The sequence below is a fragment of the Centruroides sculpturatus genome, unplaced genomic scaffold (genome assembly GCF_000671375.1).
Source record: "Centruroides sculpturatus isolate CEXI.00-Female unplaced genomic scaffold, Cexi_2.0 scaffold43, whole genome shotgun sequence".
In the NCBI taxonomy this organism is placed as follows: Eukaryota; Metazoa; Arthropoda; class Arachnida; order Scorpiones; family Buthidae; genus Centruroides; species Centruroides sculpturatus.
In genome coordinates, this window is record NW_019384334.1 from 1,153,426 (window position 1) to 1,179,555 (window position 26,130).

The 26,130-nt window shown below is 23.3% G+C and overlaps 1 protein-coding gene across 1 annotated transcript in view; it reads left to right on the forward strand.

Annotated features, from left to right (window-relative positions):
• LOC111631473 (nephrin-like) overlaps positions 1–25,717 on the forward strand; it is a 176,490-nt gene extending 150,773 nt beyond the window's left edge. Inside the window, exons 11-22 of the mRNA XM_023375719.1 lie at positions 68–221; positions 463–521; positions 904–1,147; positions 4,211–4,522; positions 4,740–5,018; positions 5,836–6,144; positions 6,602–6,883; positions 17,044–17,202; positions 17,697–17,845; positions 21,758–21,839; positions 22,731–22,849; positions 24,362–25,717. Of these exons, the coding sequence (XP_023231487.1) occupies positions 68–221; positions 463–521; positions 904–1,147; positions 4,211–4,522; positions 4,740–5,018; positions 5,836–6,144; positions 6,602–6,883; positions 17,044–17,202; positions 17,697–17,845; positions 21,758–21,839; positions 22,731–22,849; positions 24,362–24,616 (2,403 nt within the window). The 3' untranslated portion in view covers positions 24,617–25,717. The remainder of the gene's footprint in view (positions 1–67; positions 222–462; positions 522–903; positions 1,148–4,210; positions 4,523–4,739; positions 5,019–5,835; positions 6,145–6,601; positions 6,884–17,043; positions 17,203–17,696; positions 17,846–21,757; positions 21,840–22,730; positions 22,850–24,361) is intronic.
• Positions 25,718–26,130: the final 413 nt, after the last annotated feature.

Sequence of the window (26,130 nt, forward strand, 5' to 3'; positions counted from 1 at the left end):
TGGTAAATTCATAAAAAAGTTTGATAATTTCGAGTCATACGTTAACTTTGATACATGCTATCTACAGCTAACATCACTTGTGACTATTAGTGGAAATGAAGTGTCGAGTGAAATTGTCTTCAGAGCTGAAGCAAAAGACAATGGTGCAATTTATATATGTCAAGCAAAAAACTCTGCAACTGTTAAACCATTGGAAACATTTGTAAGGATTACCGTTTACTGTAAGTATTCGACTTAATTTATTGATTAGATATAAGTTCACGAAGTACAGTAACGTTAGAGTGTTCTTTCTAAACTTATCTTTTATGTATTTCATATAAGTTAATTAATGTAATCTCTAACAAGAAATGCATAAATATTACATTAAAACTTTTACTTTTAATTTATTTAGATTGCAAAATAGCATATTTTGAAAATCGAGTAAGCTATGTAGAAATTTAAAAGTTTAATTTTTTATTTTAGTTCCTCCGGAGAATGTGACTGTTGCTTGTATGCCTGCGATTCCGAGAGAAAATTTTCCAGTGAGTAATTTGAAATTTAACATAAGAAATAATTTATATAGTTAACTAAATTAAAAATCTTCTATTGAAAATTTTATTAATTAAATATTTATACGAGTTTATAAATAATATATTAAAACAACTTTTGAAATAACAATAGCAATAAAATTACAAAAAATTAATATAGAGATAATAAAAAAGTATTATTTCGTTTGAAAATTAAAAAATATTTGAAGTTTACAAATAATAAGATAATCGTATTATATATATATATATATATATATNTATTTATTTATCTTATAGTTTTTCTAATATAAAAAAGTTTAGCTTGAGAGAAAATCATTTCTTGTCTGATTATCATCTCTAACAAGAAAAGTATAAAAATTGTACTACTATTCTATAGGTGACTGTTGTTTGCACTACAGCCTCCAGTAATCCAGCGTCAAAAATCAGTTGGTGGAAAAATAGCGAACTTATCAGCGACTTTCCGGAAGAAACGATCAATGCGTCTTATGGTGGTGTAGCCACGCGTAGCGAACTGTCATTTATCGTCGAGTATGAAGATGATGGCGCTCTCTTTACATGCCATGCTAGAAACGATATATTTCTATCCTATATTGAGGATAAAATGGTTCTACGTATACTCTGTAAGTATGTGACTATAAATATTCAATTATAACTAAAAGAGAAAAGGAATGATACAAAACTAAAAAAAACACTATCTTTGAATTCGTGTTTAGTACGCCAATTTCGAAAAATTCAAATTCAAAAACTGATTTTAGATAAAATGAATTAAGTAGCCTCTAAAGTGATCTCCTTTATAGTTGTTTAGAGAATTTTCTGAAGAGAGAACATAATTTTAGAATTTATCGATCGAAATTTGAAACCTTTCTTGTATTTAGAGTAAGTCTACAGACATTATCAGAAGTAGTTAACAATGAGGAAATGATATTATAAAGAAAAGATTAAGCAGTGGAAAGAAATGATTTGTCTTGTCTGATTCAATCGTGTTTTCTCTGATTGAGTTTTCTGTTTCTTCGCATAATTTCTTTTGTTGCAGAAGTACAGATGTAATCATGTTATGTAAGGCATTCGAAATTTCCTGATAACAAATAGATTAAGAAACTTTCTTACTAATCTCATTCAGCATCAGGATTTATCATTAAAAATTAGCACTTTAGAAATGTCAGTAAACAAGACTATTAAACTTTCAATAATATATGTTTAAAAATTTATTTTTTTCTAATATTTATAAATCTGTAAAATAATTTGTGTTTATCATTGAATTGTTAATAAATGAATTGTATTAATTGGTATTTTATTAAAAACAATTTTAAGAAATTAAAGTTTTAGAACAGCTAGTGCTGAAATATTTTAATTTTCTAAAAGATAATACTAATTAGGATAATTAAAATGTAAAATTATACGCTTGTTAGACCCAGAAAATTAAATTTTAAGTAGAATTTTAGCAAAGTTTATCGAATCTGGACAATTTTTTCTATACACGTATTTATTGCATTTATCGATGTATCACCATCTAGATGTAAAAATTCTTCTTTTGTTTCCACATCACAAACTATCTTATTTTAGATTTTTATCTGATAAGACACAATGGGAGAAAATATATATAAAAATAAGTCAAAAAGAATCAATCTTGTACTTACTTGCTTTATATATTATTAAGTATTAAAAATATTTATTCAAAAACGAAAATATTTTAATATTCAATTAAATTTTTTAAATGAACTTAAATTTTAAAAAACAATTTCAGTTTTGGAATATATTAAATAAAAATGAATATTTATGAATAATGTTCTTTATAAATTAATTGTTTAAATAGGTATGCAATTTAGAAAAGCAAACTAATTAATAATTATCAAGGGCTTCGAATTTAATTAAATTTAACTATAACGTTATTTGAACTTCATAGTGTATGATCTCATATAATAGTATGAATATGAAATAATGATTATTTCTTTTAACTATAAGAAAGACTCATGTGTCAGCTCTAAAGATATTTTTTCCCATTTATATCTCTTTGATATAAGCTTTGAAAATTTTATGTTTGTATATGGCAGTTTAGTATGATTCCATATAGTGCGTGCTTCTAAACAAATTTGTAAATATGATTTTTTTACTGTACGTTATATTTTATACAGAATTACTTTTTGAGATATTATTTTTTATTTAGGCAATGTTTTTATTATTTATTTATTAAAATACATTTTTATTCTTATTTTCAATCATGAATCATCAGCTATTGTTATAAAATAAACATAATTTTGAAGAAAATTTGTCATCTTTTTTCAACATGAGACGGTCTTTTATTTTTTAGAAATCTTTTTATGTTGAAAATATCTAATCCCAAAAAACATTTTTTAATAGAAACGAATTTTATATAGTTGGAAGCTTGATTTTGAGAAAGCAGGTGTAAATAACATTTTAACTATGTAAATATCTAAACCCATATATGTGAGTGATGGTTCCATTCATATTTAATTTTATTTTAATATTTATAATATATAGATATATACATACCCACATTAGAATACAGAACTTAATTCTCCAATGAAAAATAGAATACTAGAATTTAAGTTTCAGTTTTAAAAAAAATGACAGAGAACACGGTAGCATTTTATTTTATTGTAAATTAAAAAAAGAACATTTTTAACTTTCAAGAAAATTGATGTATTTAACTTAATTGAAAGAATATATAGGAATAATTAGTATAAAAATTTATTGTAAAATAAAATATTTCATAAGACATTTATATGGGCTAAGGAGAGAGACTCTAGAAAGGATTAATGTTCTAATGTGCAAGAAAAGGTAATTTTCCATCCTATAGTCTGTGATTTAATAATAGATAACTAGAAATATCCAAGCAGAATAAGGTCTTTTTTAAATATTACACAATAATATCTACAGTGAACTGAATACAGAAATCTTTAGAAACAGGACTTTCTGATATTCTCCATTTTCACATTTATCATTTTTCTTCTAAATTTGTTTCTGAATGTCACATCGTTAATCTTCCGTAGCTTTATCAACAATTATGCCTCCGCTAGAAAGTATATTTCAAAATATATTTTATTTATTTTCCTTAAAAAAATGAGTTCATGTACACATTACTTATATGCAAATTGTATTAAGCGTTATCAAATATAGTTAGTAACATATATAAATTTAAAAGTATAACTGTTATTAAACTTTAAAGTAAAAAAAATATCTAATATGAAATATCTTTTATTGATAAATATAAATTATATAAAATATATAGTGATATATGTATAAATGTAAAAATCATAAAGTGAATTTGAAATAAAAAGTTGAAAATAAACTTTTTATCAAAGCTAATTTTTAATTTTTAATATTTATTTTACTTAACAGTTAAGAACACAATAAAAATTTCATTAACTTTTTCTATAAATTATTCTATAAATAATTCTTTAAAAAGGAATTATTTTACTTTAATAAAAACTATTTTATTCACGTAAATAATAAATAATAAGAAAAAATTTATTTGATAAACTATTTTTACAATATAAAAATAAAGCAAACAACTTTTTAAATTAATAATATGTAATATAAATTTTATTTAAAGTTTTTTCTTATTTTATAAATTGATAAAAAATTTCTTGGTAAAAATTTATTTTTTTATCTCTTCAATTGAAATTTATTTAATATAGTTTTTCAATTTTGATGGCTTTCAGATAAACCTAGATTTTCAGAAGCGACTAAGGTTATTGATATTGTGGAAGGAGATTCGACTCAAGTAACTTTGTATGTAGAAGGAAATCCTGAAGTAGCATGGTTTACTTGGTCAAAAGAAGATAATTTAGTTCCTAGTAAACCTAATAGAGATAGATCGACAGATGACGTTAGGAGATCTCGACCCACAATAACAACTGATGGTCCTGTTCTTGAAATCAATCTTGTAACGAGATACGATGCTGGTACTTATATATGCGAGGCAGAAAATGAAGAAGGAACGGCAAATGCATCAGTAGTGTTAAATGTCCTTTGTAAGATTTTTTTTAAAGTACTACTTTAAATTTAATGAACCCATCTTAAAAATTCTTTACAGTTTACCTTATAAACAATAAAATATATCAATTTTTTAAAACTTTTTAAGTCTATTCTATTTTTGGATTATATATCTTTGAGATTTATTTTTCTATTTATAAATAAATTCGGTTTTAAAGAGTTTTAAAAATATTCCGCTTTTTACGGATTTTTTAGATCCTGCAACTGTTACCAATATAACAGAGTATCTAGAGATAAAGGAAGGAAAAGACGCTTATCTAGAATGTACAGTTGACGGAAATCCTTTACCTGATTCCGTAATCACTTGGAAGAAAAAAGGAACAGATACCTCTGTAGTCCATCACATGATAAGCAGTCGCAAGTCATATCTAACCATCATCAACGTCAATAAAGATGATGCTGGACAATATGATTGTATTGCGGACAATGGTATTGGTGGTGCATCCTCCTTGTCTTCCTATCTTGTGATAAAGTGTATGCATCATTCCTGTTTTTTTACATTTATGTTCAACTTTTTGTAACATTAAAGAATAAATGATGTTATCGAATAACTTTTATAAAACATAGAATAAACTACAATATTTCAAAATTTTTATTACCCACCTTTCTTGAATCACTTCTTGCAGTTTTACATAATCTAGAAAATATATAAGAAAATCTGCAAAAAGTTTGTATCGTATTTAAAATATTTACAGTGCTTAAAATAGTTACTAATTTTTAAAAATTCAGGAGCAGAAGAAAGTTTTTAAGAAACCAAATAATGTTGAAAGTGCAAAACCAATGAAAAAAAAAATTAAAACTCATGTTTGGCTTCCGATGACGTCGAGTGCTTACCAATTTGTTACAATCTTAAGTTCTGATTAATTAATGGATGTATTTATTCTGTTTTCATGAATGGTCACAATACTTCGCATTTCATTTTAAAACATAGAGTAGGATATTTCTATATATTTGTATATATATTTTTTCATATACCATCTTACAGAGAGAACCAAACTTTCATATTTTAGAGGCATTGTTACCTGAAACTGAGACTTCTCTTATTGTATAGTATCTCAAGTCTTTGGGTTATGTTGTTTTTTTATATTTACATCACGCATTTTGGATATTATTTGGTTTCTTGATATTGTGAAACAAAACAGCTTACTATTTCAGCTTCTTACAAATCAGTTTAATTTTCTAAAATATTTTAATTGGTTGACTAAAATTAATTATAATGTAAGATATTGTCATTCGGTGATAAATGTTTATTTTACTCAAACTTTTTTTATTTTTTGGTTGTGTGCCTTAGACAGGCCAGTGATTCATCGAGAAATATTGGTGCAGAAAGTTGCAAGCGAGTTAGGAGATACCTCCAGATTATTATGTCTAGCAGAAGGATATCCGAAAATAGAATTTGAATGGAATTTTAAAACTCATTATATGGAAATAAGGGGCGATTCATCAAAATACGCAATCAGATTAAAAGAATTAACAGAGAAGTTATATGAAAGCACACTGTTTGTCAAAGACATTGAACCGAAAGACCTAGGTTCCTACGAATGTGTAGCAAAGAATCAAATTGGATACGAATCAGTCATTTTTGAATTGCTCAAGAAAGGTAAGTGAAATTTGAAACCTCGCATTTCCATATTCTGTAAAGCAGTTTACAATTTTACATCTAATATGTACTGGAATATAAATATTTGATGTGATAATGATAAGTAATTTATCATATTAATGAAGATTTAATATATTTATTCAAATTTAAATATATGGTATAATTAAACAACATTAGTTTTGAATTTAAGTAGAATTAGATTCTCTTCATTAATAAATCTTTCATTAGAATTCTTAGCAATTGCAACTTGATATAGATATCTTAATACTTTTCGGTATTATCTTTTAACTTAGCTTGAATTCTTCATGAACACGTTGATTAAGGACTTCGGTTAAGACGAAACTTTATAAATTATTTGTAAAGATGCAATTAATTATATCTTCTAAAATTAAAACCGTCTAGAAGAAAACTTTATTTGATATAAAAGAAGATTTAATAATAAAATATTTATTTGCAGATGTACCTGAAACTCCTACAGAATTCCGCGTAATCAATACTACATTTGATAGTATTTTGGTGAGTTGGGTACCTGGATATGATGGGGGTTCAGAACAGATGTATAAGATACGTTATTTTGAAGTTGGTTCCGATGTTCATTCTTATATAGAAGTCGATGGATCAAAATTATTTTTTCGTATTGAAAATCTAAAATCTGATACACAATATATACTATCCATTGCATCAGTAAATGAATTGGGACCTAGTAATTTTACAGAAGAGTTATTGATATTAACAGAAAGTAAGCATATTTTTAAAGAAATTATTATTATAAATACTAAAAATAAAATCATAATCTTTTAGATGGATACAGTTAACGTTTTGACTTAATTCTGTATGTTATAGTCATTTTTTATTTTTAATAGTTATTAAATATGCAAAGCAAATTGGACGAAAACATGTAAAAAATGTTTATAAATTAAAATAGTTAATTTATTTGCATTAAAAATTCACATTTTTTATTAAAATAGAATTGACCGTAAATTATATATTTTTATATTTATTAAGTAATAAAAATATTACAATTTTATAATTTTTATCTTCTTATTTTCCTGAAATGAATTTAAGTTTTAAATGAAAATAAATGTAATAAATATTATTTAATCATACAATTATTAATGAACCAACGTTTTAATTATTCAAAAGTTTTTAATAAAGTTTAGCCTAAAAAATTACCGTAATTAATTTTAAAGTAATGAATAAATTTGAATTTTATTTTAATTATTTTGAAAATCTATTATTTATTTGATTATTTTCAACGTAAATATATAAATATTTTATATGGATTACTAATAATTATAACAGTTAATAACAAATACTTTAGGTAATGAATTTATTTAATAGATTAATGATTTATTAAATTTAAACTATTGATTTTTTCTAAGAAAATCTAATATAAGAATTTTTAATGGAAAATTTGCCACAATAAATAACTCAAAGAAATTATTTTTTAACTTATATAGAATATTAAACTCTCAAGTAACTTTTTAAATTATAATTAAATGAAATATTTAATATTGCTTTATATCGAATTCCATATTTAATAGTAAATACAGACAACATTGATTATTAAATATTATTTTTTATTTTTTATTTCCAAGGGAAATTTTCCCTTTTCGAGGGGGAATACAATTTCACAGTAACAAATATTATTTCGGTCTACATGAATAATATACATATTGCAAGTAAGTGTATTAATTATAACATGACATGGTCTAGCAAGACCGCTTAAATAACAATAACATTAAAATATTTAAAAATTACCATCGAGGACACGCATTCAAGAATCTGCATGTTACAATATACAAAAGCGCAGAAACGTTCAGCTGTTTTGTTTTACGTCATGCGCTAATAAGCCGTTAGACCGTTAGACTTTACACGAAATGCTTAGTTTCGTTAGACAGACGCTAAAATACGCACCCGTTTGTTGAAACGAATGAATAACATCCGAAGAAATNAATCATTAGAGAATCTAAGTAAGAATCTGTTTTAAAGTGAAGGATTTTTAAAATTTACTCTAGATAAATTTAAATTATGTTTTTATTTTATTTTATCTATTTATTTATTTTTATAATATAAAGATTATTAGTACGATAATAGTCGTTTAAATCAATACCTAAGATGTAATCTGGAAGCAAAAGTAATTGTTTAGTATTAGTGATGCGCATGTTTTCATCGCCAAATGATATTGCTTGTATACAAACTTAATCCGTAGAGACCCCAACGAATCCAATCGAATGGAAACCTAATTAGAACAGGGTGGATTTATACGGCTGTCCTTTCCAAGTGTCTGTATAAACATCGGTCGTGCTCCGGTCTACAATCGATACTATTTTGTTCCTTTAGTGAATCGTGTACTGTCAACCGATGCGAGTCCAAATTATCCACTACAGTTGTATTTGGTGTGTCGCGCTGTAATCTCCAGACAATTGTGTCAACGTTCTTTACTTAATTGGACTTAATTTTTCACAACTGACCCCCCCTTTTTACTTTATTCTTTTAATTCTAAAGTTCCAGCATTGATTTCTAACAGTTGTATCAAAAGTTTGTTTTTCATTCATTTGCAGATCGGGTTTATAACTTCATTAGCAATTTAAAACTTAACGTTGACTAACGACAATAGTTGAATATTGTTGCTTTATAAAACGTTCATTTCTTATTCCAAACTAATTGCAACGCTAATTTAATTAGTTGTGTTAGATTTAATGACTGCTGTGATTATCCTTAAAATATGGATTACTGTAAACAACAATGCACTCCATTAACAAAATAAATTCTAGTTATCTCTGTTCAAACATAAAACAACAACAACAACAAAAAATGTCAAAAATAATTTATGGCTCGAAGCCAAACATACGTGCTGTTTTGTTTAAAGTAAATATATATATTTTTTAACAAAAATAAAAAAACTAAGTACATTTTAAATGAATTTAATATGGTTAGTTATTTAATGATTTTAAATTAATTTTACACTAGAGTGAGTTTTAAAGTTAAACTGTCCTTTATTATATTTAAAATCGCATGATTTAAGATTCAAAAATTGAATCATTCGTTAAAAATACATAAAATTAAGCTCATTATTCTTTTACCTGATGTTTAATGTTAAAAGTTAAAAAGGTATTTAAATATAATTATAATAACTCATTATATTAAAATTGTTAATGTTGTAATATTTACAAATATATTTATTAAGAAAAACGTTTTATATTGAATATACTTGAATTATTTATAAATTCAAGTTTAAACATATTTGATAGTATAAGATTCATATTGATAAAACAGAAAATAAAAATAAATAATTTTGTTCTGCCAATCAGAATTAAACAGAGAGAGAGAGATGTCATCTTATTTCCGAATGAGTGAATTCCCTATTCTCTTGTTCCTTTCCGCTATGTTATCTTTTAACATAGCAAGAGCTGGGTACCTATTGGAAGGGATGCCGATAGAATTGCTGTTCAGCTGTAACTAGAGGGAACTAACCCAGCATGTACGAGTCTGAAAGTCAGGCGCCTTGCTGGCTTTCATATCACTCTTTCTAACATCTGATAATCACATTTGAACCATCGTTGAAACTTAATGAAGTAGTAATAAAGAACAGTAGAAAGTTGTTAAATCATCATTTTATACTAGAAAACAAAAATTTTATTACCAATAAAAACCAAATATAAGTAAATAAATGGCAAAAATTAATAAAAATTATCTAATTAAGCTTTTAAATAAACTTATAAAATAATTAAGATACAAATTTATGAGAAAAAATTATTTTCTATCTTAATTATTTTNATAATTAATTATTATTATTTAAATTTTTAAAGGAATAAAGACATTTATAATTCATTACCAAATTTTCTGTTATAAATTTCGTTATATTTTTACATTTGTTTTAAAATATTTAAAATAATTATTAATATGATGGGAGAATTCCACTCGATATAAAGCATTTTTAAGATTTAATCAAATTTTATTATTTGTAACACATTGTTAAACATAACTATGAAATTATCGATATGAAATGAATTTACTTTATTCCTGTCATTTTAATAAAATTTCAATTTGATAATATTTCTCAATTTTCTAGAGTTTTTATTAATAGAATATCATTTTACACAATATTTACAAATGTGTCACATGTCATTTATATTTACTGTAAACGGAATGTTGGTATAGTACTGTACAAATTCACAGAAGTTAAACATTCCAGTTACAAATGGAAATAAAGTTTTTGAAATTTATATTTCCTCTTTCTGCTATCAAAATATTTGAATTAACAAATTTTAAATATATAACTAAATTTTAAAACTATATTGAAATTAATTTAATTAAATCTCCTTAAATATATTAAAAATTTGGTATATGTTTTGTTTTTATTTTTAAGTCTTTTATAATATGCGGTATGTATATATTTACACTTTATCTGAAATTATTTAATGAAATTATAAATAATTTTAATTTTATATCGTGATTTAACGTTAAAAATAATAATAATAATGATTATAATTATTTGCTCGATATTTAAAGTATGATGTGATTGATTTATCATATTCATTGTACTTAATAAAATCGTAAAAGGGAAATCATAATATAAATGGTAACGTGTCGTAAATTTATGGAAATGTCCCATCTTGCATCAAATATTTTAATAATAAGTAATAAATACATTCGGGGTATTGTGATTTATCGTTAATTATTTATAAATATAAAATTTAACTAAGAATGTATTATTAATGAGATAAACGCTGTTAAATGATATTGCGTATAAATTAAATTAAGTATTATTATAATATTTATAGTAAAATTAATTAATATTAGAAAATTTATTTTTCCAATAGACGATTACATAACGATCTATGGTGAATGTAAAGTTGTTGGTTCTAATTATCTTTTGTAGATAATAATACTTAAGATATTCAAATTCCTTTGAATACTATCATTAGAACATTTAAAGTGATCCAACTTTGCAGTATACAACATCATAAAAGGATTTTATTTGAATTCAAATGTGCTAATAAATTTGTTGATAGGCTGTGCCGAGTCACGCTCGGGCAAATGTAAACAATATAATTGTAGTGACTCAATCAACATTTCTGTGTTTTCAGATTTATTGTCACTCTTTCTAATGCTGCTTTATTATGTCATAACCATTAAATTGTTTGTTTTACTAACGTAGTAGCAAGTATTAATTAAATTAGATAAATTAATAACATCACATTTTTATGTAAAAAAATTTATTACCTTCGTAATATTTTATTCGTTCATTATTTTGTTCAGTTACTTATTGCAAAAACAGCCGAAAAAATTATTACTTATAATTAATTGCTTTTGGTATTATATCTAAAATTATAAATAAATGGATGCTTTACATTTATATATATATATATATAGCTATACACGTTACTTCTTAATATCGCATTTATTAAATTGATATAAATGAATGATTATAATAGTTTCATAATTTGAAATTTTTATACCTGTTAAAACTTCTAAATAAATTCAATGGTATACTACATGAATTATGCATTGCTTTTTAGTGAATTTTTCACAAAAATGTTCCGATTCGATTCACAATAAGAAACATTCTCCTTAAATTAAATCATGGTGAATTTTCTATAAAAAATACCAGAAAAAATTTATAAAAAAACAAACCAAAAATTTGTATAGAATTTAAAAAACTATTTTTGTCAGTAAAAACGAATGTAACTGAAATATATATTCTGCAGTTAAAAGTTTATATAAGAAAATGGGATGAAATATGTGTAAAAATGGTAGTTTCATAACGTTAAACATTTGTTAATATTGTTAAATTAAAATAATAATAATCTATACTTATTTTAAAATTTGATATTATCTAATCCTTAGATTGTACATTTTCTATGTTTTCAACTGGAAAACAGCAGTAAATAATATATGAAAAACTGATGTTAAAGTTTCTTATAAACAACTATATCGAATTATGTCTATTTTGTGAGATGAATTCTCATAAAAAAAGTGTTCATATTTGGTTTTACAACCATATTTTAATATATAAAAATATGATTATAAAATGTAAAATTTTATTAGAAAACTGGATGTTATTTCTATTTTTAAAAAATTAAACAAAAATATATTTTATATGTAACTCATAATCTTCTATATAGAAAAGTTGAAGAGTAAACTTTGGAAAAAATTTTAAACTATCAAAATGTAACATTTTTTGAACGGAGATTTTAGCTGAAATTGTTTATCTTAACATTTCAGTTTTTTTTATTAATTTTTTAAAAGTTTTTCTACGTGAATTTATATATAATATTTAAAATCAGGTAGAATGTTTTCTAGTCAGAATGTTTTTTTCTTTTTGTTTTTCCCTCAATGCTATACTAGAATTTTATTGAATACCAAAGTTCCAGATATTTTTCATAAAATATATTAAATATTTACAATATAAAGAAGGTGGTAAACTCGATAAAACATACAGAAACTGTAATATAAAATTTTTGAAACAAAACATTATTAAACTGTAAAACTTACCTTCAGTTTTAACTTCTTTCTAAAGTTTAAAATTATTTATAAAAGTTATACGCATATAAAATTGATTATAGCTTTCAAAAAGAATTATATATATTTTCTCAATCTTTTACATTGCGCTTTAATAATCATATAATAATAATATTTTATCCGGATTTTTCATTGAAAAAAATCTTGCATACAAAATATGAGTTCGACATGATTGTAAAGTCAGTTAATTATATTTTATATATATTTCTCATATTAAATATGCGAATTAAATAGTAAACTGATTTAAATAACTCGATTCTCTTTTATAAAATTGGTGGAAGCACAATAACAAATGTGTAACACGTTAGTCTTTATAATAGTGAACTGACTTTTGAAACATCCTTTATATTAAAAGATATTAAGAGAAAATATAATCCAATATATCCAGAGCTGTATGTTTATAAATTTTAAATAGAAGCAAAATTTATTTTTTTTAATATATAATTTACTGCATTTAGTTAGAAAAGACAATATTCTTTTATGAAGCAGTAAATTTTTTACGCCGTTTTAAACATAACTCATCCGTTTTTTTCGAGAAAAGAACTACTTATTTAAAAACTTTTCTTAATATTATACTAAATTTCAAGATAAGTTCGAATAATAATAATATGTTATAATATTTTATAACATTTTATAATAATAGATAGATAAAATCTAATTTTTAAATTTTAAGTTTCAAATTTTAATCGCATAAATTTTTAAAAAATCAATGCATAAAATAAACTATAAATAAAACACATTTATAAAAATAATTAATACTACATTGAGTAGTTTAAAATAAAAGTTTAAAAACCATTTTTATTTATAAAACTACAGTAAAGACCTTATATACACGTATTATCATGTACAGTACAATGTACACGTAACAAGATAATATCATTTTATGTAATCTACTTATTTTTAGTGCAACATCTAGATTTAGTAGGGTTATTGTAACAATAATCAACAATTTAGTAGATTCGTCCACTAAATAAAGCATTAGTGGCAACAACCGTGCTATATCTTTTCTTCTTCATCATAAAAATCTTCGGAGAATTGTTCTAAGAAAAGTAGCATTTACACCTCAGGCAATAATAAAATTCTCTTTATATCTGAGACCCGTGATTATATGAAGTTTGTATTTCGAAGTTTTTAATATATTTTTAATAAAATGTAAGTTTAAATATTTAAGGATTAAAATTTAAAACTAATTTTGAAATTTTATTGAATTAGAAACAGAATTTGCTGCCAAAAAATTAATATAAATGGAATATATATAGAAATGCTATGAAAGAAATACAAGAAACTTCAATAATAAGTAAAGAATAAGATCATATGATCGAATGTATTTTCAGTTGTCCCAATATAGACTTACATTCAATCCATATTTCTCCTTCACAAGATATTGTACTAGATCTGTTGGTGGCATTCTCATCAATAATTTGTTTTCGCTTCTTTGAGTTGTATTTCATGGATATAAGGGAAAAAATGTAGCGACGATACAGGCTTATGGTATTATTGGAGGCGTTATGTTCTGCTTAGATATGATTGATGTGAAAAATCCTTCATTACATTCTAGTTAGATTTCAAATATCTTGTGTAAGAATTATTGCAATTCGATAGTTTGAAAATTTTTTTTCTTTTTTGTCATACACTTAATTTTTTTCTCTATTTTTAGAAGGATAATTTTGCAAAGATATATTTTAATTAAAAGTAAATAAATTTGTATTAATATTTACCGATTATATCAGATTTTTTAAATTAAAATTTTAATCTTAATATATTTGGTAAAGTCTGGAAGTAAATTTTATTATATATTTTTTATTTTTAAAAGTAATAAATAAATTTTTAAATTTTATATATAAGATCTAATAATATAAGAGATTTATAGGAGAAGTCGAAAACGATTTTTTACACTTAAAGTGCTAAAAGTTTTGACTCATAAAAAATTCTATTATTACATTATTCATTGTAAAGCGAAATAAAGAATTTTGTAATTTTGTTTTCGTTTTTTGCTTAATTTAAATTTATGTAATTAATTTTTAAATTGATGTGAGGTGTAAAAAATTAAACTAAATTAAGAGAAATGTTTTTTCTATTATATCGATAAATTATTAAATTTGATTACATTTACATTTTAATTAATTTACAAAATAAAAAACAAATTTTAAAGTTTAAATTCTAACCACAGCCGGATTTAGATTTATTGTTGTCTTAAGCTATAATATATAAGAATACAATATATCCCCATCAAATAAAGGGCAATACATGAATTTTATTTTAAAGATGAGTGAGATATTCGTGTCGTGAGACCCTAAGTTGTAGCTTGTTTATCTTGTGTATAAATCAGGCTTTGAGTTTTATATATTTTTTCAATTTAATTATTTTCAAGTTTTTCAATTAAATGATACAATAACTATTTGTGTTTTTAAATTGCAATTTATAGTTAAACATAATGTTTTCTACAAAAAAAGGAGTTAATGTTTATCTATTTATACTTTGTTGATTTCCAAATGATTTCATTTAAATTAAATGTAAATAAATATTTATATATTTTTAAAAATTTTAAACAGTTCAATAATTGGAAATTATTATTGTTTGCATTTTGTAATTAGTTTGTTTCAGTAATTGTAAATTGAATAAAATATATTAAACAATCCTTTAATTTGTAATTAAGCGTATTTGAATAATACAATATTAACTGCTTTAATTTTAATGTTGCTTTGTATTTTGGAAATGTTTTGTATCTTTGATTTATATTATGATATATTTAAATTATCGTAATATCCATATTAATATTATTTATGGCATAAAGAAAATATTTGTTTGTAGTCTGTACGATAAGCATCCCAACTGGTGGGTCGCGAACTCTTTAGTAGATAAGATTATTCATAAAAATAAAAAAGATTGGACAGTGTGGTTGAAAATGCATTAACCTTTAAAAATTCATTAATTATTTTTATTGTTATTTTGTATAAAACTTTATTGATTATTCTTAAACCTATAAACATAATTTATTAATTTTGGTGATGTTTTATCGATATACTTTAATTAATATATTTTTCATCAAAATGCACTTACACACTTATATATCCGTTGATAAGAGCATGAATTCTTAACTAAATTTCTATTAAACTATTATATTTTATAGATAAATAATAATATTATTCGTTATGAAACAGTTTTTTGGGTTATGAATTAAATTTGTTAATAATACAAAAGAAAGTATTGAAATTGATTGACTAATTTCTATAAGATAAGTAACATTATTCGCCCAATTAACATTTCTGCTCTTGATTACTAACGTTCGGTTATAATGATTAAACTTTTAACTTCTAGGTCATAAGTTAGTGTTGTTAGTTGTTGGATGTGAACGAATATCGTATATTATAAATGCCATGACGGTGACTGGTAAAAGTATGGAAAAGTAAAGTAATTGGATTACTTAATATATCACTTTGAGAGGTGCAATAAGTGATAATTGTATATGAGCTTTCATACAATTTTCTTAAAAGAATAAGATATTTCTTTACCTAATATTTTTTCTTATTCTATCGTAATAAATATTATCTACATGATTTAATTAAAATAAAAATTGTTACGCCATCAACTATTATAAATTATTTTTAGCTCAACGACAATGCATACCAGATTTTATTCGTATAATATTTTAATGAAAATTAAATTATTTATGCTAAACTTTTCAAATTTACGAATATTTACACATATTTAAATCAATCATTTTTAATTAATGATAAATTTAATCATAAATCATCATAAAAACTCGGTTATAATTCTTTATTTAATATCAACTCAAATAGTTTTTAATTTAATTAAATAATATAATATTATTTAATTATTTTGAACAAGCTATTTATAACATTATAATTTGAATATTTTTTAAACGTAAACTGTACAGAAAAATCAAGTTTGTCACTTATAAAGAAGCGTGTTATTAAGTTAAATAATCCAATTGCTCTGCTTTGTAGGATAAACGTTTCACTAATCACTATAATGGAATTTATGATAAGATATTTATCCAAATCGAATAATAAGTTAATAACAATGCTAACTTTATTTCTCATAAATTTAAAGTTTAATCATTATTTTTTAAAAAATATTTTAAATATTTAATTAATACAATATCTACAATATTAACAAAATGACTAATTTACTTGGCATTACATAACAGAATTTTTATTTTAGAAAAAATTAAGAATAATTTCTTTCTTTATCATTAATTAATAACATTGTTATAACAACGTTTAGTTATTAAAATACAGGTCTTGAAATCTTTTATTACGTATTTGAATATAATGTTAATCTTTTCAGCCAATCAGAATAATTTTTATTGTAAAAACATTGTTGATAAAAGAGTTATCCTTTGGTTAGATGCACCAATAATGGACAGTACTTCGTCTAGAAATGACAGCAGCACTCTACCTCATTGGTGGTGGATCGGTGCTTCTGTACTTGGTGGTATGGCTGGAATTGTAAATATCGCTATTGTATGCGTGTTAAGAAGAAAATGTTCCAGACGAAGAGCTCCAGGTAATTTTATGTGCGTTTTATTACTTATTTTAAAATTTAAAATAGAGAAATTAAAATATGTTTATTTTTTCTCATACATTTCATAAATATAAATGAAAGAACATAAACGCAAAAAAGTCTTTTATGTTTATATCTCCGCATAAATAATAAGAACGATAAAAGAATTTTTTTAAATAATAATAATTTGAAACATAATTAAAATAGTTTTTTTTAAATTTTAATTAAAAGTTTTAAAACAATTCAATATAAAACTATAATTTATTCGAATTACTTTTGTTTATTTATTCAGTAAATTAAAAACTCTTATTAAAGTAAATGTTTTTAATTTTATTTTTATTTTAGTGAAGTTGTAGTTACAAATTTGATTCAATATATGTTAAATGTGAGGAAAACTGTACATGTAAAATTCAAGGAGGTTTATCTTTCAGAAAGTTTACAGTTGAAAAACAAATATACAGTAAAAATTTATAAATTTTTGTTTCTGGTTCTTTTAGAAGGAGTAGAAACATCTTCAGGAAGCGAACAGTGTTCTAGGGAGAATGTCAACAACAAGTTAAAGTGCACTTCTGATGGACAAGCTTATTTTCTCTCTGGAGCCATGTACGATGTCCATGTGGAAAGAGTACCACTACAAAAATATCAGGTAAATATATCGTTACTGTATTAATTTCGAAAGAAACAGTTTGAAAAACATATAAACTGTTTATATTAATATTAATATAAATTAACTTATAAATTTTTAAATAAAATATTTATTTATTTAACTAAAATTTTATCTGTTTTATTATTATTTTTACAAACATTATATTAATTTATGAAACAACTATAAAAAATAGAAGGTTATTTTTTCTAATTTAAACAGCTTTATCTGATAGAATATGTGCTTAATTTATTAGAAGCAAGAATTTTCATTAAAGATATGGAACATGATTTATTTCAGTCTTTTTGGAGATTATAATTTATTATAGGTTGATCGATGGCATTCAAAAATCTTCAAAAATTTGAATGGTTTTGAATGTTTTGGATCAAGTGTTTTGAAAAATTTCTGTAGGCAAAGGTTAAAATTATTCATAAAATATAAATGATGTAAAATTAATAAATTTAATTCTTTTATTTTCATTTTTCATTCTAAAATTCAACTTTATAATACAGTAGAATACATTTCATATTATGATAGAAACAAAATTAAGATTAATAATATTAATAGAATAAATAAATCTGCTGTTACTAATTTTTTAAAATAATGCTGATAATTTCAAAAATAATAATCTCAGAAATAAAAAAAAGATCGAAAATCTATGATCGACTACTGACTCGACATCATTAAATATATCAAAATCCTGTCATCTTATATTCATATTACTCACGACATAATGCTAAAGTGAGACAAGAAACGCAATTCAGAAAAATAGTTTTCAGATTCGATTATCAATGTTGTTTTTTACTTTTCTTTCTTTCTTTGTTTTGAAAGTTTTCCCATTCGGGAATCTTCTGAAATAGTCCTTAATTCCCGAATGGAGGGATATATTCGAAACAAGTTGAAGCCGAAAACATCGTTTGTCTGATTCCAGTAATTGCAAGAGTAGCTAATAAAGTTTGTTTCTCTTGGATTCATCTCCTAAGTATCGGATCTCTATGACAACGTAATCCAAGTTGTCCAGCTTGTGTAGCTCAATATTTTACCTTTAAAAGATTTTTTAAAAGTTTACTTAGAATAATGTGATTTGTGTAAAGGAGTTCCGCAAGATTCTTGCATTATGATGAAAAATTAAATATAAGTAATATATTAAATATTACCTTACATTATTACAAATATAATGTTTAATCGGTTGATTTATCAATTAAACGTGTATACATTATCAATAGAGTTATAAATAGATTAATTATTTAAGAAATCGATCAATTATTTCCTGCAATGTAAATATTAGATGCATTGGATAATTACATAAATGTAAATAATATCCGTAAATGTAAAAAATAATATAATAATGACACAAACTATACAAATGGTATTTTCTGTTTTGCGATTAAAGAAAATCTAAAAAGGGATCTGCAATTTGATAAGAGCTTTATAAGTTCTTTGGATCTAATACTTTCCCATGAAATACGTGATGATCATTTATCACACTCAGTTGTCATAGATTCGATTCAGATCGTATCGCTACACTGATTTTATAAGTCAGGTTGCTTCATTTTTTGATTTATGGTAGACATTAAGTAATATATTACATATAAGTTGTGCATAACTTTTATTCAGAAGAAATTTAATTGGATATGGTATTTATGATGATAAAATTGAAGATGAAAATACCATTATTTCAAAAAAAGTTCCTATTGAATTTTAACAAAATTTAAGATTAAGATAAGTCATTTGAGAAGACAGCGGTTTGACAAGATAATTCGCATTAATCTCATCGGATTTTCAAACACTCAATATAAAGTAACCAGATATGATAAATCGAGTGAATAATTTTGACATATGATCAATAATATATTGTTAGCATGTATAACCTATTATGATAGAATAAATTTAAATAGTCTATAACACGTGCTTAAAAAAGCAAGTTGTAACGTTAGTTAAAGAAGAAAAACTTTCTAAAATTTATAATTTTGATTAAATACATGATACTTTAATGGCAAGTGGAAGGAACTGTTTATAAATTAAGGTTTCATTTAATAATGTGAGTGGTTGTTAATTAAATAATTATGATTAAAAAAATAACGTGTACGTTTGACATTATAATTATTATTGTTGATCGTTTTCTGATTGATCATACTAATATTGGAATATCTTTTTATTGACAACATCAATTTTATCAATCTTATCAATTTTCGATCAATCACACTAGCTAGAAAAATATTATATCAATCAATAAACGTATTCACAATCAATTCTTGCACTACAATTAGAGACAACAGCTTATAAGTGCAGCGGTATGATTTATGTCTAATTGATATGTCTTTTTTTTAACCAACAAAACAAGCTTTCACTTTTTTTTAGGAACATCCAATTTCGTTAAGTTTTTTCTCCTCCTTAATTCCATATGACATGACATTCCAGTATTACCACTTCATGCAATACTTCGGTGTTTATTCGGTTAAATTTTCTAAAGAAGCTCTTTATTCTATTTGTGAAAAAATTCTCATACCTAAACTTCATTAAGAACAAGAATGTAGTTATATATATATATATATATATATAAAGTTATACTAAACATTCTTTACAAATTCTCTTAATAAATTGTCAAAGTTCTAAATTTATTTAATCAACTTTAAATATATATATAAAAAAAGAACATTTACGAATTTAAAATTCAAACTTTTTACTTAATTTTTGTTGTATATTTAAGTTTTTATGTTCATTATATTAGAAATTGTATTTTTTAAAAAGTTTTCTTAAAAAATATATTTTTTATTTGTTTACGAAAAATTATTTAACTTGAAATTTAAATACTTTTAATTAATTAATATAAAATTTAATTTTTTTTATTAATGTAATTTATTTTACGTTAATAAAAAAAATTAGTTTCGTAACTATGTAATAATATAACTAACCATAAAATTATACCTAAAATTTCTTGTATTTCTAAAATATTATAAAGTATTTATACAAGATATTGTTTTAATGTTGCTTTTTAAATATTAAATATTTATCTTATAAGCACAAATTTTTAATTAAAATTTTATGTTGCATGGTTTAAATAAGTTCGTTAATTAATACTTAACATCTTACTTTGTTATTATCAACTAAATTAATAAAATTTCTAAAAGATAAAAGGTTGGTTTAGTCTAATTTTTATATTTTGATGGAACTTTTAAAATATAAATTATAATTAAATTAAAAACTTTATTCAATACTTATTTGTTGTTTAGTTAATTATACTAATTATGTTTATATTGTTTTCACTTTTGAAGTTGAAATTATTTATAATTTATTATTATTATTACATAAATTCCAGTGTATTTTTATGATAATGTAAATTTTAAGTTTTCTTTTCACCTGAAAAATTGTTTATTTTTTCACATTTTTAAAGAATCAAAATGTTTTAATAAATTAAATACGGTAGATTACTTCTTATCGTTTTTATAATCCATACGATTTATCAAAATTACTACGGCAATCAATATTTTAACGTAATATTATATTTTTTAACCGAATCTTCGCATTTATTTTATACAAAAATTTCTTTAATGTCAAACATCTTAATGCTAATTTCAAGTTCAATCTTAATTTTAACTCTATTTGAATTTTTATATTAATATTAGTTAATAGATATGTTTAATATGTAAGACAAAGTACTCTAATTACTTATGTACAGAGTAGACCAAAAGTCAGTTAATCAAGATAAACGTCAATTTCTTCTAATAAAGTGAATGAGATGTATTTTTCCAATCCGGTTTTTAGTTCTTTTAAGAGTTAACTGACTTTTCCCACCCTGTAAATGTCTCTTAAAATTTAATATTAAAATATAGAAAGAACGTTTGATTAATTGGCAGGTATAGTATTTATAGTTTAAATCAACTTTAATAATTCCTTTATCTCTTAATATTTTAGATGGAAAAGCGGCAGCATAGATTAGATGAACCAGGAGTTAGTTTTTCATCACAAAAACAATATTATGATACTTGTGAATGGAGTAAGTATTATAAAAAGTCAATTGTGACATATTTTAAATTTAAATACCTAATTAAAACGTAATTGGAATTTAATTTAAACGTTGTAATTAATACATATAGTTTTTAATCAGTAAATATAAAATGTATGCATCTTCAGTTATAAAACAAAAATTTCAAAACGTTAGCAAGTTTATAAGATTATAATAAAGTATCAAATTAATGTCATCTCGCACTAATTAATTAATTATGTTAATTAATAATTAAAAGAATTTTCTTACTATAATTAGCTTAGTAGAAATTATAATATAGAAATATCAATTGAATAAATTCAATAATGGGTGAAAATTAAATATCTGTACTTTAAACAAATTTTTAAAAAATGAAAAATTTATATAATTTAATTAATTTGAAAACTGTACATAAATACGATCTAAAATGAATAATTACAAAATATTTTCATGTATTTTTACATAATTTGAAACAAGTAGAAAATTAATTCAATGTGTGGTTATTTCTTAACATTGTTTAACATTAAAACTCTATTTTATTGAATGAAATTTTCTAGAATAGATGAGGTGTATGTGGCTTGTATTTGGAGTCATAAAATACATAATATCAAATTGACTTCACATTTCTTAAAGAGATTTGGCATTTTGCCATCATTTTATTACTTCAACTATTGAATGTTGCCAAAAATCAATATCTTTGAATGTTGTTGAACAAAAAAAGTAAAAAGTTTACTCAGATCAATGCTCATTTGTATTAATTTGAACAAGTGATTGGTAATTATAGCTATTTGTCGTTTTTCAAAATGTATACTTATGATAAATGTTTCAATGTTGCTTTCATTTTCTTAACGATTCAATAGATCCATTTAGAATTTTTGTTTTTCTATTTTCTTTCTTTTTAAGGCGAAGAAGCTGTTTGCGAAAGGTTGGCTACTAGAAGAAGATACGTGGATCCTCATGCAGATGCAGATTGCCCTGACATACTGAAAAGAAACAAATACGAAGATAGCTTTCAGAAAAATGTACGTTAATATTTTATAAAATGTTTAATTTTTTTAAATCTCGTTCTTTACATTCTCTATAATCAAAAATACATATAAGTTCGTTTCAAACTACTCAAACAACATTAATTTGACTTTACATTCTGTTCAACTCTTTAATGTTTATATGTGATTTTTTATCCATCGTTAACCAGTTTAATTTTTGAAGTAAATCATTTTATTAATATTAATATTTTGTTATATGTATATATGTATATATATATATATATATAATTATAAACATCAAAATTAGTACTTAGCTATTATGTCCTACACTTAAACTCTTATTATATTTTATTAAATTATATGTTTATACTAATGCAAACATCTAGAATTGGCAAGGTTTATAGGGTACTTTGAATATGTTATACTAAAGGACGCATTCTCCATCGGTAGTGAAAGTTATGAAATTGTCAGATAACATTCTGAAAGCTCTTCCCGTTATACATTTAGTAGCTATTTCGTTGAGAATAATTATGTTTAAATTCTGTGAACCACTATTATTCTTCGTGTTTCGTAATTGAATATCATTCAAAATATAATACTCGATATTAGCATGATTAATAGACATATTTCTTACTGGATATCATTAATAAATACATTGTTTTCGAATAGATGTAGCAATTTAATAAGCTTTAATACATTAATAGATTTATATAAATATATTTTAGATATTTAACCAGAAATTATGTGTACAAGTTACTAGTACAGAGTAATTTCATTTATTTTTTTTAAATAACTAGAATGTATTTTAATAAATAAGTAAATATATACTGTACATTTAACAATTCATAAATATATTTTCTTTTAAGTTCATGCTATTTGTAGTTTTCTTTTTTCTTTTTCTTTCGTTCATTGTTGCTATCTTTTGCTGGTTGTTTTCTTTGTTATTTTTCTTTTCTCCTTTCGTTTCTTTTTCTTCCAAACTTATTTTATTTTTATTTTTCCTTTCCTCATAAAAATCTATATCTATAGATTTCAAATATAATTATTACTGTAAAAATTGTTTTTTTTAAATGAAATGAAAAATTATTACATAAAAAAATAAAGAACGATTATATAAATTATATTTCTTCAATAAATTATTCCTGAAATAATTATAAATATTTTTAAGAGTAAACAACAAATTTATTGACGTAAAAATGTATGTTCCACATTTATTTTTTTATTTAGATAAATTTTATAAATATTTACAAGATCAGTTTTAAACAGTGTATTGAAAATACATAAAAGAAATTAATTAATTTTCTTTAATTTTATAATTTTTAAATGTAGTTGCCGTAGAAATAAATAGTTCCAAAACCATATACAATATATAGTTGAATTATAAGACTTGAACTATTTTAAACTATAAAAGTATAAAGTTATATATATTATATGGTTTTGTAAAAACTATAACAGCGTTAGAAATAGATGTTACTTAATTAATTTTAATATTAAAATTATTCGATATCGATTGTTATTCTTATTGTTTTGTATATATTTACGAACCAGGCACCAAAAGAAGAAACAAATAGTGAATTATCACCTAAAACCTCATTAACTATGAATATACGATGCTTAACAACATCGACAAGATCTTTGGATTCGGAGAACTGTGGAGCAGACGTTAGTAACAAAGAAATGTTAGAGATATCCAAAAATACCACATCTAGGTCAACTTGTGATGTCAGAATGCGTAGATTGTTATTTGATACTCCAACTACAAACACAGAACATTTTCTAACAGAAGAAACTCTAATTAGCTGAGAAAGAAATGGCTTAATGAATTATTTCTAATTGCCAACTAAAAAAAGTAAAATAACGTGTCGGGAATTTGCTACATCTGCCATGACCTCATCTCAATCAATCAATAAAGGTGCAAAGGATCATTACGATCAAGAGAGAAGAGCCAGATAGACAGCAAAAGTTGTTAAGAAGGAGCCATTGGAAAGTCATTATTGTTATAGCGCGAATTGGCTAAATGAACAAAAACAAGTTAGCGTCCTTTTTTAAAAAAGAACAAAAAATGCAGGGTATTGTTGAAAAGAGTTATTGAAGAAAAACTATTGAATTTAATGTTTTGTCTAATATTGATTAAATCAGAAATTTAAGAAAAATAATAACAAATAATGATGATTATAATTGTTGATATTTATGATTCAAATTATGATAATGGTTAATTATACTTTAAAAAGATTCCGAGTTATATACACATAACCTTATTTCTTTTATTACACAAAAATACAAGTAAAAGATTACTTGCAAGGGAGAAGAAGACTTGTTTACAACAAACTGAAACATTTGCTCTGGGTAAAAGATATCGATTATCTCAATTATCACACAAACACGTGGAAAGAATCTCTCATGCTATTGACGTGGAAAAATAGCTTTTTATTTTTATTTTACTGTTGAAGTTTGATTTAAACTAATGTATAAAAAAACATTATTAAAATCTATAAATCTGTAAATTTATAGATTTGAGAATGTGTTCTTTCGAATAAGATTGTAAAGATGACTTTATAAAAACAAAAAAGAGAAAAAGAAAATCTTCAAAAGATGGAACTATTTTGCTCACAAATTAACACAGCATAGATTTGATTGAATCAGCATATATTCTATTGAACGTTTCTTGGGCTTTGAGAAAAGATTGTAGGCGATATAAAACGGGTAACAGACAAACGTCAGTCTAACAATTTGAAAAATTATATTCTGGTTCTAACAAAGTGTTCAAGTTTTTGTGATGTGTTTTGTAATCTCATTTTTTCGATATGTCAACAGTCAATATTGAACATTTCTAACAATATTACTATATCCTGTGAATGTAATAAAAAGGAATCTATTTTAGTTGGGAGTATTTCCTGTTTCGATAAACAGACATGAAATTGGAAAATAAAGTTGTTATAAAAATATGTTTCTATAATTTCATTTTATGTTCTCATAAAGTTTCGTTATTGTTCTTTTTCTCCACTGACAACTAGATGAATTTATTTCTTAAAAGTACAAAAACTTTCAAGAAAAACAAAGTTCTTGTATTACATAATAAGAACGATGCAGAACTTTCTGAAGAACATTTTTTATTTTATATTATATATACACTTTTAATTATTATATAGAAAATTTAAAAATATATTTTAGAAAAGCATTATTTATTTTCAAATCTAAAGCTCCTTATTTTGACAGTTAATTTTTTTAATTTTAAAAATAAAAATATCAGATGTTTTAAATATTTAGATACGAAAATATTTTTTTTCTAACAGAAATATAATAGTATGGCTACTAGA